At 43.7% G+C, this 17,332-nt stretch overlaps 1 protein-coding gene across 10 annotated transcripts in view; it reads right to left on the bottom strand.

The window, feature by feature from the left end:
- Positions 1–2,404: 2,404 nt before the first annotated feature.
- DICER1 (dicer 1, ribonuclease III) overlaps positions 2,405–17,332 on the bottom strand; it is a 69,589-nt gene continuing 54,661 nt past the window's right edge. For all 10 annotated transcript variants that reach the window (XM_066276408.1, XM_066276410.1, XM_066276407.1 and 7 more), the window contains 6 exons: positions 15,831–15,986; positions 11,947–12,835; positions 10,093–10,361; positions 7,337–7,499; positions 7,171–7,246; positions 2,405–6,832 (listed from right to left, as the gene is read on the bottom strand). In XM_066276408.1, coding sequence (XP_066132505.1) covers positions 6,667–6,832; positions 7,171–7,246; positions 7,337–7,499; positions 10,093–10,361; positions 11,947–12,835; positions 15,831–15,986 — 1,719 coding nt within the window. In that variant the 3' untranslated portion in view covers positions 2,405–6,666. The remainder of the gene's footprint in view (positions 6,833–7,170; positions 7,247–7,336; positions 7,500–10,092; positions 10,362–11,946; positions 12,836–15,830; positions 15,987–17,332) is intronic.

The following is a 17,332-nucleotide window of genomic DNA, read 5'->3' as shown; positions in this document are numbered from 1 at the left end:
AATATTCCTTTGGCTTTAGGTAGGCGTGGGTTCGAGGCCCGGTCCTGACTGGGATTTCACTCAAGTTACTTCACGTCTCTGTGCCTTACTGTTCCCATCAGTAAAATGGGGGTGATGGTAACAGCTATTTATCATGGGCTTATGAAGTGTGGGGTACACACCACGTCTGACATGAACTCTCACTGCCCCGAATGGCTGCTCCTTGTTCAGATAAGGACAGGGAGCTAGGAGTGATGACAGAACTGGCCCAAAGTCACAGGCCACAGCTCTCAGGTGACATCTCTGCTTTACCTGCCTCCAAAGGAGCCGTTTCCATCACTGTGGTGAGAAGTAAACGGCATGAAAGAGTAAAACTTCTGCAGAGGTCAGGCGAGCCTAGCGCACATTCAATAACCTTAGCTGTTCCAGGTCCCGAAGCCCTTATCTGAAATCCTTGAGGCCAACGTGGTTTGCAAATTTTCAAGAAAGAGTTTTCAATGGAGTAAAAAGGTAACTCACAGAATGAAAGAAAAGCTAATAAGAGTTTACTCCAAAATATATAAAGAACTCCTAAAACTCAACAACAAAATAACAAACAACCCAATCAAAAATGGACCAAGGACTAGAATAGATATTTCACTGAAGATATATAAATAGCCAACAAGCACATGAAAAAAAAGTGCTCAACAGCACTGATCACTAGGGAAATTCAAATCTAAACCACAATAAGGTACCACCAGCTCACTCCCATTAGGATAGCTTTACTAAACAAAGCTATCAACAGGAAAACAGCAAGTGTTGGTGAGCACATGGAAGAACTGGAGCCCTTGCACATGGCTGGCGAGAATGTAAAACAGTGCAGCTAGTGTTAAACTGAACGGTGGCTTCTCAGAATAGTAAATATGGCCACCCGAAGATGTGGTCATTCCACTTCTGGGTATACTCAGTAGAGAACCGAGAGCAAGGATTCAAACAGATGTGTGTACACCAACGTTCACAGCAGTGGTGCTCATTACAGCCCAGCGGTGGAAGCCACCCAACCTCACCAGGTGACACACAGTGGAATACTACTCAGCCTTCAAAAGGCAGTGCTGACATGACAAAACCTGCCCGGACAGGAAGACACGTGCAAAGTGAAACGGCAAGGCCAGACACCAGAAGACATGTACTTACTGTCCGATTCCAATACACGAGGGAGCTAGAGGAACCCACCTCAGAGACCGAGAGTGGAAGGGTGGGAGCCAGGGCCGGGAGAGGGGAATATGGAGTCAGTGTTCAACTCGGACAGAGTTTCAGTTTGGGACAAAGTTCTGGAAGTGGATGGTGGTGATGGTTGTAGAACAGTATTAATGGACTTAATGCTGCTATATACTTAAAAATGGTAGAAATGGTAAGTTTCATGTAAATTTTACCACAAAGAGAAAGATAGGACGGGAAGGGTGGTCCACAGGTGGCTCCGCGGCAGGGTGGAGGGCTGTGGCTGGCACGCCCACCTGCCAGAGGGCACCCTGGCTCCCGCGTCTCCGCCAGGACCACCGCTCAGCTCACCGCCGGGCCAGCCGGGGCGGCATGTGCCGTTCCGTCTCCGCATGCACTGCGGTTACGGGGCTGCACAGAGAACTGCACATCCATCGGGACCGTTTCCACGCACATCGCGACTGCACACGGGTACGCAGGGCCGGGCTGCGCACTCTGCTGCGGGCCGTGGCAGCAGGAAGGCGCTGCGGCTGAGGCTTGGCCTCAACCACCCAGCGGATTCTGGGCAGTAAGACCAACACACACACAGCACATGGTGCTTAGCCGAATTCCTTAGGACTTGTATCATATACTTTCTCTCCTTTAGTTAGAGAAGGGAGAAGGAAAGGGAAAGGAAGGGATTAATTTAAGCTCTTACAAAGGAAATCTCAAACTTTTTCCTTGTTCTGAAAAACTTATTCTCACCATCTTGTTCCTACAGCCATGCCATTGCTATGAGCACTCAGTCTACTGAGGTTACAAGAAGGTGGGGTCAAAGCTTGAAATATATAGTAAAATTCTTTTTCCAACAATTTGGAAGTGAGGCCTAACAACCTGGAAGCTGAACCTTCTGTCCACTTGATTTCCGAATACCCAAATTCTCTCGAGGAACGTGTCAAAGCTGTCCTAGATAAGCCAGGACCTGGGACACACCAGTCCGTGTGGCAGAAGTTCAGAAAAACACACTGGTATTATTTAAAACTCGAAAAGAGAAAAACAATTGTTTCTATATAACTTTAAGTAGAACTGAAGGAAAATTTGGTCAACAAAATTTCATCATATTAAAATACACATATTCATATTACCATGGAATTGAAACATTTTCAAGATCATTTCTGCTGCAATGACTTGAGTTAATCACCACTTGAGCCAACAAACTGAGAAAAGAAAAAGATAACAGGACACCCAGTGAACAGACCATGACTTTATTGGAGATTTACTCAGCTACAATTATTAGAAAAAAGACCAGTAAAGGTAACTGGGACCCATAAGGTGCAGACTGCAGACTCCTGCGCAGGTTTACGGTGTAAGTTACATCATGTTCCTTCAAATCAGCTGCAGCGTGTGACAGTAGATATTTTATTGTCAATCAGATTACATGTTAGTTTTACTGGATTTTAGTCCTTTTCCTTCCCTCTATTTACAGCGGAAAAGCCAGAAACGCTATTTCCCATTCACCTTCGCAGTTCTGCTATGTGGCCTGCTGCCGCAGTGAATTATAATTATGAATGCACCTCTAAAATTCAACTGTCTGCGGTTGATGTCCAAATAAAAATGGACCAGAAAAAAAAGCAATTAATGATTAAAGTATATTTACAAGTCAGTTTCGTAAGATCACTTTCACTGCTAGTGGAAAATACAATCATCTCAATGCAAATTCCCTAGAGATTGCTACCGGCGTTTCCAACAACTTTTACAATCATTTTAATATTCTTGGTCTTCAACATATCTTAAAAACTTTTCATGTACAATATAAAATAAAGAAATTTATTTGGAAATAATTAAATTCCTAAAAAGCAATCAGTGGTTGAAAAAATATACCTATTTAAATGTAATTAAAATAACCGTATAGGTAATAAACATGACATGAATTTCTTTTCCACAGATAACACAAACTGGTTAGGGAGCAACATAATTTCTGATGCAGTTTAAAAACACAAATATCAAGGTCTCAGTTTGGTGGTTTACAGTTTTGAGTAAAAGAATTAGATTCCCTAATGGAGAAAGATAGAAAGTTTTAAATCAACGGGGCCTTAAGCCTGAACTGCGGTAGGTCTGGGCTCTGATTCTGCTCTGCTCTCGGCCGCCACCGTCGGAGTCCAGGTAATGGCTGAGAGAGCCGACGGCCGGGTGAATGACTGTATTTATGAACTGAACCAGCAGAACTGAAGGAGCCTCCAGTCTCTTGCGATTTAGGTAGGGTAATCTGAATCTTTCTGAGGGCAAGCTATTATTAAGAAAATAAAAATATTAGTATTTTAAAAGATAATTACAGGAGTGTTAGAGGTCATTCTAGATTTAATCACCCTATAATGTACAGGAAAAAAGGAAAACAGGAACAAACATTTAAAAAACATAATTAAGAGTTAACAAATCTTTGTCATACTTTCACAAACAGTAACAATGCCACAGACAAAAATGATCTATTTAAGTTGTGCAAGTATATGACACATGGCAGGCGTTATAATTATCTTTTTCAAATTCGGTAAATCAAAACAGCAGCGAGGCCAAACCACATTTCTCCTCTCGGTTAAGCACATTTTCCTTGAAATGAGGTAAAGCATGGTACCAAGTGCAATGCTGTCTGTGCTACATGAACAGAGGGGGAGCTATTCCGAAGGCAGCATCGTCAGGACTGCGGAAGGTATGGTACACAGAAATTAACAACACCTACAATGAAGGTTCAAGCCGACTGACCCCCACACAATCACCATACGGCATTTCTGTAGCTGCTTGTCAAGACAGGCTTCCCAACCGCACGCACCTCCCACGGGAGGCTTCCACAGCACACGCGCTCTCACATTTCAATCACAGGGACAAAGGGATGACACACGGCTGGAAAGCGGGCGACACGGAGTGACTCTTTCCTTAAGTAACAGACGGGAAACATTCCAGCAAGCCAAACTGGGGAAACTTTACAGCATCAAAATCAGCAGCACAAAAGCATTCATAACCATTTCATGTCTAAGTCATAGCTTTCATTTTTTAACATAGTGACCAGGGGATCATAGAATGCTTCAGAGTGTGAGCCACAAATTAAAATCAGCTAATTTTCTCCTGCAGAAAAAAAAAATAGCTGAAGTTAGCTGTTGATAAAACATTTTTAATGGTCGTGGGAAATTTGAACCCCTGAGAATGTATAACCTAATCATATCCAAGTCTGAACTTTTTAATATTAACAAAAAATATTCTTCTTAATGTTACAAAATATATTGAGGCATTTTTATCCCGATGGGACTATAACTGTGAAACAATCCAAGTTGGGGGCCAGGACGCGCGAACCCCGTAACGCTGGGATTTAGTGCGTTAGACACAACGCAACCCTGCGCTCCGGGCAGCAGGCAGTTTATACATGACTCAGTTTCGTGATACAGCCTCGTCACAATCACCCTCACAACTGGAACCACACCCAGCCTTCCTTGTTCACGGTGCACGTTTACAGTTACATAATTCAAGAGGTGCTTGGTTTTAACTTGCCAGATCTCATGTTAAAATTTTAAAAAAGAACAACAAATAGAAATCTAAGGTTCCAAACCAGAATTCAATATTTTAAAAACAAGTCTGCCCAAATTAATTTGCTTAAAAAGCAAGTGATTAATTTAGATCCCAATTTGAGTTTCATCCGGAGACAAGGAGCAGCGCTGGGGAAGCGTCAGCCCCTGTCGGCCTCCCCAGCCAGGGCGCGGCACAGGCCGGGCACTGCACGGCACTGCAGGGGTCTCTCTCTGGGGGTGGGCGGGGCAGACAGAGCGGGGTCCAGTGTCCCGCTGCCATTTAAAACAACGACGCAGCAAGCCTGCACGAAGCGTCAGGTTCAGAACGATGCGCTGGAAAACGTCCGACACCTCTGCTCAGCTTTCTGAAACTTCAAGCATAATTAACGGGCGAACTGCAGCAAACCTCTACTGGTACGGTGGTGGGCGTGCAAGACCGACCCACAGCTTTTATAAAGGTAAATTAAGAGGTATTATAGGTACAGTGCAAAAAAAAAAATTAACATTTCAAGCATAATACATAAACATAGCACCAAACGGGGAAAACGCATGCAAAGAAAAGAAGAACTGAGGTATTTAAGTGAAGAGTGCCTACAGTTCTAATGAAAGAAACTTAGGCAAAAGCCTAAAAATGTCTTTTTTTTTTCTTTTCAAAGATGGAAATAATGAGCTAGTTTATCTAAATTAATGAGCTAAATCACAGATTTATCAAAATTGCGGCAGTTGATCACAAACGCTGAATTCTGAGGGCATTACCAGCACGGCTTTGGGAGTGAAACAGTCATGCAACACTGAGCAGCACAGTGGGAACGGGCGAAGAGACGGCGGCGGCGCGGGCTCTGCTGCTTGAAAGGAGGAGCTATGGATTATAAAACCTGCAGCACGGCTTAGGTGTGATATGTCTAAAGCTCATGTTGTTAGAGAAACAGCTTACAGGCAAAATTATTTGCCACAAACAATTTCCATCAGTGGAACTACCGAACAGGAGGTTTTATTATTATTATTTTATGTAAAACTGGATATTTAGCCAAATATCTTTTTTTATTATGGTATTTTTAAAAAAAATCCATAGGCTACAGATTCTGGTTTTTTAAAATGCCTTCTGTGCACACGTGACAGAGATCCTAATACCTTGTTTTAAGTTAAGCTATAACTACACTACTGAGTTGTGTACCTCACACTGTCTCAACACCTATGCATAATAAAACGAAGGGAATGTCAAATTAGTTTGTTCCAAAAAAGATCAGAAATTAAAGACTATCCATGAGAATGTTACTTTTAAGGCAAGAACCTTTTTTATGCAAGACTTTGTGACATGAAAGAACTAAAATTTGATTCACCAACATGTCAGCTGATGTCCACCAGAGCCTGTCCCTCGCTCTCAGTGCAGCAGTGCCCGGGAAACGTCGCCTCACACACAGAACACAGAAACGAGGACGACACGAGCACGCCGCCCTGCCTCTCGCCAGCGGCAGCACCCCAGGATGGGCTCCCAGACGTGAGCCGGCCTCAGCGCGCAGGCGGAGGGCCAGTCGAGGCCTCTGCTGCCCTCCTAGGGGCTGTTCGAGGTTTCAGCTCCGTGGCCTCCTAACGCTAAGCAAAGGCGACAGAAATTAAACTAAAAACAAACAAAACCCCCCTCCCCCCAAACTGTCCATAATTATTTTGAACATTTGCTAAATGTCATCATTAAAGCACTCTTGTGATTTAAACAAAGCAGAAGTGAGGAAAGAAGACAAGATTGTGTTTGCGCAAAAAACTAAAACTACAATTAGTTCCAAAATTTTTATACATATGTTAAATGTTTTATTCTGCAGTCTACCTTGTCATCAAACAAATTTTTAATTCTGCCTTCAATTCGTTCTGCTCAGTATCAACTTTAAATCATTCTTTCAATTTAAATATTTTCCACCTTAATTCTGCCTTTTGTTCTTGTTTTTTTTTATTTAAAAGGGGTTCAGCTGCTGGGAACCTGAGGTTGGTTAGCTTTGAGGCTCCGGAGGGCCCTCCGTGCTGCCGCAGACTTGGCGATCCTGTAGCTGCGGCCGACGCCCTTGAACTTGCCCTTCCCTACCACCTCCACGGTGACTCGGACCTTGCCGTCGTACGTCCTCTCCGCCGGGCTGTAAAGAGGCCAAGCAGCTGAGTCAGAGCCAGAAGTATTTGTTATGCCTGTCAGTGGGCACTGCACCGCGCTCGCGGGCCGAGGCCCGGGCCGAGCTGACCCCACACAGGCAGCGTGCCCTGTGACTACTGCACGCCAGCGGCAGGCGGGCTGCCGGTCCTCGGTAACTCAGTGTCGCTTCATAAAAACGGAGAAAGAAATCAATCAGACTACAAGTGGAAACTGCTTGAGAGCGTGCCCCAGTGTAAATATTTTTCAGAATCATTCGTTTACGGCATCTCTGAGAACTTTCCTCCCTTGTTTTTAACTAAGTTAATTTTCTCCATTTTTGCTTACCTAAATTTGGCGGTTTCTGGTTCCATTTCAAGCAATTCTCTCACAGGGGAACGGGGCACATTTGCAGAAAATTTTTCTATAATCAAAATGAAAGAGTGATGTAAATAATACGCTGAAGTTGTTTTTAATTTTGATTTTGCTTCTTTCGGAGGGGAGCCGACAGTACCTATCAGTGGCCGCATCATAGGGTAGTACACCTGCCACACCATCTCCAGGGACATCCCACTATCCATGTAAATGGCACCAGCAAGTGACTCAAAAATATCGCCCATGGCCTTTGGGACTTCAATGTCCTCTTCCTTCTCTTCGTCCTCCTCAGATCTCCGAAGCTAGGAGAGAGAAAAGGCCGTTTTTAAAGGAAGGAAGTCCACAGAGGCTTCTTTCCTGGCTATGAGTTTTATTACATTTTTAACAAAGGTAACACCACCAACCACGTATGGCATGCCTACTAGGTTGTAACAGATTCTTCAGAAACATGATCTTATCTAAAAACAAAGTGTTTTCAAACTTCTCAAGAAAAAAATAAAAGAGAAAATCCCCTCCCAGTTAATATTTTATACTCAGCAAAGGAAAAAGAATTATGTCTAAATAAAAACAAAAACAGCTTTAACACAAAATTAGGAATAGTCAATGCATTTTAAAAGCTTTTCAAATTTACTCATCATCAAAGAGCTGCATGTTGAAGCCCTACCCCCGGCAGCCCGGCAAGGACGCTAAGGAGAGCTGCGCTGGTGAGACGCATGCCACTGCGGCGCCAGCCGCCTCCACCGGTGGGGAAGTTCCGGGGAGACCCTGCCCTCCGAGCTCCGCTTTATGAAACACTAAGGCATGCTCGCTAGAGAGCAGTACCTGACACCGCGGGCATCCACATTCACAGGATAAACAAGTATGTGCGTGTCAAAAGCCTTTTAAAGGTTCCCAGTTTTTTGACACAGCAATTCCATCTCTGGGAATTTATCTTAAGGAGGTGAATGGATATATAAGTGTAGTTATCAGATCCACTTTAATAAAAGTCCTTAGTAAAAACAATTTAAATATCCAGCCACAGAGGACTGTCAAATACATTACATGACAGCCACAGACTGACCAGCCTGCAGCTACTGAAAGTCACAATGTCAATCAACACCTGGAGAGTCATCACAATAAATTAAGTGAAAAGACATTACAGTATATTATGTATGATATTATTCAACTTTATACATGTTTATATCTACATACAATAGCAATAATCTCAAAATGTTATTTCTCAGGTTTTATATTTGTGTAACTTTAATTTTCTTTCTGCTTGTGTTTTCTAAAAGAAACATAAACTACTTGTGAAAGAGAAATGAAAAGTGGGGGACAGCAGTCTCTAAGTAGACTATTCAGTGACACAAAGTTCTAGATAACATTTATAATGCCAACTACTGGAAAAATAAGCTAGTTATTGTTCACATATCTGAGATAGAACAAAGTTTAAAACTTATGAAGTTTCTTTCCTTTTACAAATGAGGAAACTGAGATTCAGAAAATTGAAGAGATTTTAAGATCAAATAATAAATTAGAAAAGCCAGACCATGACACTTCTAATCAGTTTTTGTAACTTCTATACATGTTTATATAAACAGAGAGAATGTACAAATATCAACAGAACCAGTATGTCCCACTGTCATTTAAAAGAGAATTTAAATGAAATTTAAGCAGATTCTTCAAAGTCTAAGCTTAAAAGTATTTCTATAGACTGAGACCAGAAATAATGTCTACATGTGAGACGGCTGTAACTCCTAGCGTCATGCCAGCTGCGCTGGCCCCCGGCTGCTGACCTTCGGAGAGGCCCCTGCAGGCAGAACTGCCAGCTGCCCTCCCCGGCTGCCCTCCCCGGCTGCCCTCCCTGGCTGCCCTCTCCCCAGGTGCCCCCACACCTGCCCTCCCCCCAGGTGCCCCCCACTGCGCTCCCCCCAGGTGCCCCCACACCTGCCCTCCCCCCAGGTGCCCTCCCCACACCTGCCCTCCCCCCAGGTGCCCCCACACCTGCCCTCCCCCCAGCACAGATTCTACAGCGGGTACACCTCTGCCCGCCCTCCTTTCTCACTGGAAGTCAGGAAATGCACTAAATCCCCAACAAAGGAAAGCTACAAATCAAAGAAAGAACAAGTAAAACAGCTACCAGAAGAATTTATGAATAAATTCCTTAACTCCTTACAAGAAATCTACACCAAGATAAGAAACACAAAGGAGTCAGCATGGACAAGAGCGTTCATTCCCTGGGCACACAGGTATGCAGATGATGGCAGGGATCAATTAGACCGGTGTTTTTTGTGAACTGGTCCATCAGAAATCTCATGTTGCACCGCAAGTGAGTTACCACCCTGGTGTTGTATGAAGATTATAGTCCCAATGATCTCAGTTGAATGCACTTAAGTCGGTGATTTCTGCCTTAGCGGTCCCCGAAATAATCCTATTTTCACCAGCCCCCAAGTGTAAAAAGGTTGAAAACCAATCAATCCCCTTTCCAACAAAACTGCAAATAATTCAAGCACATCAGCATTAGCTCCATCACCAGAGAGCCTTTGGCTAAACTTCTAAGTAGAAGCCCTTCAAATACCAACGGTCTCAAATGTAGAAGTTGGGCTTTTAACTGAGATTTCCCCATGTCTAGCAGCAGCAGAATCCACATTCACACCACCTACTGGAGACAGTAGCAGACGTTCCTGACCCATCGACTCATCGGGACAGCACAGCATGGCAGCCAGGGAGGGCTGCTGGGGGCAGGGGACACACTGGGACACAGGATGCCAACTGCTCTGCTCCCTCAACTCCCGTCCCTGCCATCCCAGCCCCAGGGCCCGTCTCCCAGCCGCTGTGCAGCCCGAACTCAGACAACCGAAAAGCCTGCCGGTGGCCTGCACACTCACTCGTGAACATGCTCTCAGCAGCACTCACCTCGGAATCCATCCCTTGCATTTCGTTCTTCTCGAGCTGGAACTGCACGAAGTCATCGATGACATGGAAGAGCTCAGGGGACACGGCTTTGAAGTACTTGTGGTAGTCGTACTTCACAGCCAGCGACGCGAAGATGGTGTTGTTGACCAGCGCGGAGCGCAGGTCGGTCAGGACCCCCGGGGAGTGCTGCCGCGGGTCCTCGTAAAGGTGCTTGGTTATGAGGTAGTCCAAGATCGCGTCTCCCAGGAACTCGAGGCGCTGGTAACAATCTGGGGGGGCCAGGGTGGGCGTGAGCTGAGCAGACAGCCCGGCCCAGTGCCCTTTCAGACTTTCATTTGGGTTCACTTTCACATATATTCTTCAATGACAAAATTACTTGACATCTCATAGTTATTGAGGCCTTTGGCAATTAAATTTTAACAGCAAATTAAGCCCATTTCTTAGATATAAACTGGGGTCATAAAATCTGTTAGTGGCCCAAAGAAAAATAGCTTACGGGAAAAAAGCTTCCCCAGGTGACATTGCTGTCACTGAACACTTTTGCACTGGCACCCCACGGGCCAGGGGGGGTGCTGGCCATTATCCTGAGGTCTCCGCACATGTCCCCACCTGGTGACGCCGACCCCCGCCATGCGTCACCGCCACTGTTACAGGCTCGGCTGCAATCACCACGCCCTGGCTCACTCACGCGTCACGTCCCAGCGACGCTACGGCCTCCCCCTCCCAGGTTCTGTTACAGAAGATAACACTACCAGAGCCCCTCTTCTCAACCTAGGTTAGAAATGCTGAATTTGGCACAACTCAAGAGACAAAGAAAGAACAGTTGCAGGAATGAGCCAAAAGCTTAGGCAAAAGTGGCTGGTTGTCAAAATACGAGAAGTTATCAATATCAACCAGCACCTAAACTTCCTCAGTGATTAAAGAGAGTCCATTCCCCTGAGGAAACCGAGGCAGGGACAGACGCAGGGCCCGGCCCAGCACCCCCAGGGACGGCAGAGGCTGGGCTGGCTGAGGCGGCTCGAGCCCGGCCCGCACCCCAGGGCTGCGCAGCAGAACACCATGCCTCCTTTCTCTCCACCAAGAAAACAAGTTTTAGTTTCACTAGTCTTTCTACTCCAGAGCTGGATCATTTTTCACTTTTTGGCTTTACATTTTTTCAAACTATCTTAATGTACATTGTTGTTCTTACACAAACTTTACACTTTGCTTTGGTACTCTGGGCTCAAGCACTTGTTGCTCTGACACAGAAACAGTGCATGGACCTAAAGCTGCGTCTCACAGAAGGCGGAAGCCGCCGTTAGCTCTCACGGACGGGAGCCCGGTGAGGACAAGGGACCACGCACGGGGCACAGCACAGTGAAGGACAGCAGTCAGAGCAAGGGCACGAAGCCTCCTGTGAAGTCGTTCCTTATAATCTATTCATCTTGAGACTTTAAAAGACCTTAAGAGAGGGGCCTTTTTTGTTCAGGAAGAATAATAAAAGGATGTGAAATCCATCCAGAACATACAAATAAATCAAGAACCAAAAGCAGCACTGAGCAGGCATCAGAAAGCCACCGGGCAGGATGGAACAGAAAGCCCAGGATGCTGAGCCCCAACTCCCCTAATTACACAGCACATAAAATGACATCTGTGAGCACAGCAGAGCACGAGCCGCAGCTATCAAAGGAGCAGAGCACGCTCCCAAAGAGATGAGGAAATTAAAGGTTCCTTTCATTTTCCCTCACTGCCTCCCCCACCATGCATATTAAGCACTAAGTTTATACATGCATGATCATTTTCTTCTAAGCCAAAATAATGCGATTAACACACGGTCTCGTTCTCGAGCAGTAACGCTGGGGCTGGGGCTCTTACCAGTGATAGTATTGTAGTGGTAGGAGGCATGTGTAAACGCCTGCAGAAGGTAAGCCTTATTCTTGAATCTGTAGTTGATTTTCTTTTCAAAGTTTTCAAAACCCGATATCAGGTGATTCAGTGTTTTATCTGCGTCCGGATGATCGAACATACATCTCGGCGGGATCTTCAGACAACCGTACTCCAAGTCCTTAAACACAGAAGCACGTGAGCTGGCTACCCCAGCGGCAGCCCGGCTCCCTGAAAGGGTCTTTTGTTGGCTGCTGACACTCTCCCTGGCGGGGCCCGCGGCCTTCTCCCGGTCGGGCCTCTTCACCACCGGGAGCACCTTCAGGCCCAGCGAGCAGAGGAAGAGCTGCGCGGCCCTCTCGCCGCAGCTGGTCAGGTAGCAGCCCAGCAGGGCCTCCACGCAGTCGGCGATGCTCTTGTCGGCAATGCACTGCTCCGTGTGCAAGTCATAGGAGATGGACTGCTTCCCTGGGTCAGCACCACAGTTTTCCTCTAATGGGTTCCAGAACCCCACCACAAAGTCGTCCTCTTCCACGGCTTTGCTCGGGTCCAGATAGCACATGGCATCCCAAGAGCTATAGTCAAAGTCCTCAAAATCAGATGAAAATGGCATGCTGCCCAAGGAGGATTTTTTGGGTATCTTCCATTCATACGCAGAATCAGTGGTTGAAAAAGGAGAAAGAGGAATTTTCTTGACGAAGGCTCCTGAGCCTATTAACATGTTGTCTATGAACTTGATGTGTTCCTGATCGTACTCCAGGAAGTCATCCTCATCATCGGGGTCCTCCTTCGGAGCCCTCCACATCAGGTCCTCCTCTTCCTCCTCCTCCTCCTCCAAGTCGTCCTCCAGTTTGCCGTTAGCCAACATGCAGTCCTTTGTCTGCAACGAGGGGGACGGGGAAGGAGGGGAGACATAGCTGCTGTTTTTAAAAGGGTCTGAAACTCAATAAAAGCAAGGGTTATGGATAATTTCAAATGACAACCACAAATACTAAAAGGCAACTTGAAAATCAGGGCCATTTGTTTTCAATTAACATAAAATAAGTTATTTAATCATATAAACAAAGCAAAACATGTTCTTTGAATGTTCATTTTCTAAGTTATAAAATGACCTTTATCCAGTATGAAGCTTTAAGTTAAGGATTTTATACATGGTATATAAAGTTAAAACTAATGTCTACAAGGCAAACTAGCTAAGAACTCTGACAGGACACAAAATGAATCGCTCAGACACCATTCAGATAGCTTCAATTTTGCTGACAAAGTTTTAAAAAGATTTGCAAATTAATAACATTAAATTCCAGACAAAGAAAGAGCATTATCTTTGTAATTACACGAGTATAATGTGAAAACAGATAAGTTTCTTAAATCTTTATAACATTAAAAATGTGCAAGTTTCATAATCAAGTTTTTGTCCCTATTTCTACTTCATATAAAAGTACATTTGTTACAATATAAAACTAAATTGCTTTACTTAAAAAATAAAAGCAATCACTGAACCAAGCAATGAATTTGAGAAATTATGCTTTTCCTCTCCACTGAGCTACAGTAATCAGGGTAACAGATTATAGCATAACTGACAAAAACAGAGGAAAACTTAGACTAACACGAAACACAACAATCCAATTTCTGTCAGAAGATCTTTGCTAATTCCAATTTCTTTGGCAAAAGCTTATTTGTGAATGACAACGTTAATAACAGGCTAGGGCTCCAGAATGATGTAACTGTTTCACAATGCTAGAAAGATGCCAAATGTCAGTTGAGCAATAAAGTTAAGAAACAAAAACAAAAACAAAAACCAAGACTTGACTTTAGGGGGAGAGGCAGGAGGGTGTGCTTCAACTCTGATGGTGACAACTTTCCAGGGTATTCTGAAAAAAGGTTTTCAAACTTTCTGTCAAGCAGTTTTAAAATACTACAAATATTTTTATTTTAAGCCAGACTTAAAAGAGATACAAGCTGTATAATCTGGAAAGAAAGAAGAGTGGTGAGCCAAGCCATATGCCTATAACTATCTATACTTTTAAGTAAAAAAAAAGTTTACAAAACTTTTTCAAGACTAAGGAAGAACAAAAGAAACAATGGCAGACCTTTCGGAACTATTTCCTGTTAAACACCCTCTACTTTCCAGGTAACCTGAGATGTTTTTGACTGTAGTTTGGTCCTTAGAAGAAAGGGCCAAATCACAATTTTCTTTAAAAAATCAGACTGAATAACTTTTCAACTAAAAAAATATCCTCATTTATCTTTAGTATGATGTTAACATAAACTTAAAATCGGCAGAGCACACACACACACAAAACCCCTCAAAAACCAGAAGGCTGGGTTTCCTCTCCAATGAGCTGTATGATCCTGGGGAAAGTTCTTCCAGCCTCCTGGTTCCAGTGTCTGTATCTGCAATCAGTGGGCTTCCACCTCACTCCCCTTCCAAGAGCACTTCAGCTCTTTAAAAACAGAAAAACCCAGCATGAACGGAGGTCAAGTGAACTTGCTCCCTGAGTCGTCAGCACCCCTGGCATTTGTGAGCCAAGGGTCCGCTGAACCCCACTGGCTGCAGGCGCGCAGCGAGAGCAGGGACGGACAGTGTGTGCTCTTCGGTACCATGTGAGGCCTATTTCAATGAGCAGAAAGCACCCAGAAAAAGCACAGACACTGGTTTAATGTATTCCAAGACCCAAAGTGCCAGTGCATCTGAAATGTCAAAAAAAAAAAAGTGTGCTGCACCTTTAAAAAAATTTTTGTTTTAATCAAAAGGGCATGCCAATGTCAACTTTACACTAAATTTGTTTTTTTAAAGAGTTAATTATATTATGAAACAGTATTTACAAGTCAGAATGATTTTTACTGGAATAATTTTTGTAAAAATGTAGTATTTTCTCTAAAGTTCTTAGAACCTACACATTTTCTCCTAGGTTCTACCTAATTCTAAATTAGTAACAAGTGTACATTTTCTAACCCAACTGGCATTAAAATATTCTCTTAATACCTTTCTTCCTAAGTTTAATTTTGACAAGTCAAATACCGCATGAGTTAAAAATATCCTCAGGAAGGAGGCAGAAGAGCATGTGACTGGAAATATTTGAGACACATCTCGGGTGTGCACGTCAGAGAGAACGTGTAGTGTAGAAACATAACCTGTGAAGGAAATGGTGTTCTCACTGTTGGCCTGAAGGGAAGATGCAGTAAGGACGAAACAGGCCCCACCACCAGTGCGAGGTAACCCTCCGAGAGAGGAAACCACCCGAGCCGCCTCTCCCTCTGGAAGTGGCTGCTTTCCCAGCCACCCGCAGGGGGCTGCTTCCACAGCTCAGCTCCCGGGCCCTCGGTGGCGCCCTCTGCTGGCCTTCCAGATAAGACATCACCAAGCAGCTGCAGCTAACATCTGGAATCTTCTGAAGTCACTGGCAAGATTTAAACTGTTTCCAGAAAACTACAACCTTTATGTTTAGTAATTTATTATTATTATTATTATTATTATTATTTCACAAGAGGAGAAAAGGCACGTTAAACCCCAAGCTATAAAAACAAGATTTTATTGAAATTTCATTATTTCACAGACTGGAGATCGTAGGTCACTGAACAGAGCTAAGGATCTATGATAAACTATGATATATAACAGTAAAGTGAAACGTTACAGGGTTTTTCTTCCCTTTTGAGTCATAGTATCAGGGACCCTTCTGCCTCTGGCAAAAGAAGGTAACAGAAATTTGTTTTCTATCAAAATTCTGACACTGTTTCTAAGTTCAATCAAAAGACAGTCTGTTAATAGAGTTACTAACTCAATATATCAAATATCTATTCTAAAACAAAAAATTAATAGAACAAAATTCTCCCCCTCATCAAAAAGTAAGCCCTTCCAGTTACCAGAAACTTACCATCTCCTCTTTTTCCCATTTGTCTGAAGCACTTTTGTCCTGATTTACTGTATACCCAGGAGGAAGCCAGTTCACGGGGGGGTCGAATATTGACACCACCATGCGGCTGGGCAGTCCCTTCTTTTTTCCGAGCCGATACAGGTTACAGTTGCTGACCTTTAGCAGAAAAATTTTATAAGACACTTACTATAAATTATCACTGCTGAAATTCATATAAGGCATCTTAACATATTTTTACCTGGATTACTATAACTGGTCACTAATTAGAGAGACTGATAGGAAATATTAAATTCTATATCTTTTAGTGTAGTTAGATGACTATTTCTGAGTATTAAATGCAGATTAGAAAAAACTGATGTATATATGCAAATTTCTTATAAAGTCATAAGTAACAGTTTAATTTCAACCTTTTGAAAACACAATATGGTGATATAAAATGCAAATTGTTAATTGGGACTACCAGAAAATGAATCCCTATCAAAAGTCCAAAATATCATCACAACATTCTCAATGAAATAAAATGAAAACTGGCACTGAACAGAGCTACAATAATTTTATGTTGCTAGACCCTAAGCCACAAATATGGTAACAACTGCAGTATTTTCTTAAACATTGCTTCTTTGTTTTAGATGGTATTTCAAGATAGTTTCGGTCCACCATTTTAAAATAGTGCAAAAGGCAATAAAGAACCTCATTTTCATTCTGGGTTTCTTTGTATTTGAGTACGTCATGAGCTCTTTCCAAGTAAGAAGCACATGCCATGAGAGAGGCACTGGGCTGGGGCAAGCATCCTGAGAACACAGTCGGGGAGACCGCAGAGGACACAGTGAGAGGGAAAGAAGTCCACCCAACGCGCATGATGTGCTCAAGGGCTTCCCCGCTGCGGGAAATGCAACAGCTCAAATCAGTGCTACTTTCCTTTCCACGCTATGAGAATGTAACATCACAGGTGCCAATGAGGACTCGAAAGGGATGCAACTCCCATTCAAAGTTGACAGAAAAGGAAGAAGGAACTAAGTAAGGGCTCATACGAAGCTCAGGGTGGGACAAGCGCTCTGGGAAGACCACCAGCAGTGCGCACCCAGGGTCTGGGGTCTGTGTGAAGAACGAAGGTGCCTCGGTCCACCATTTTAAAATAGAGCAAAAGACAATAAAGAACCTCATTTTCATTCTGGGTTTCTTTGTATTTAAGTACGTCATTTCCTGGTGAGGAGACAGAATTGTCTGGGGTTGAGCGTCTAAAAGGTCTTACACCAGGAGGGGGGAAGGAGAATTTCTGCAGGAACTGAGTCAAAGCTTTCTGAACAGAAAAATGAATGAATTTTTGAAACGTAATGTCTTTCTTCTCTATTAGAGTATACATAATATTACTTTCTAGTCACTCTTATTAGCCTCTGATACTGTCTTTCTGCAACCATCTCTGGACAACCTCACTCATCCTCAGAATTTCAACTACCACTCATATAAAGAACACTCCCCCAAACCATATTGTAGTTCTAATT

Source organism: Saccopteryx bilineata, chromosome 4 (genome assembly GCF_036850765.1).
Source record: "Saccopteryx bilineata isolate mSacBil1 chromosome 4, mSacBil1_pri_phased_curated, whole genome shotgun sequence".
Lineage (NCBI taxonomy): Eukaryota > Metazoa > Chordata > Mammalia > Chiroptera > Emballonuridae > Saccopteryx > Saccopteryx bilineata.
This window is presented reverse-complemented; position numbering and strand designations above follow the sequence as displayed.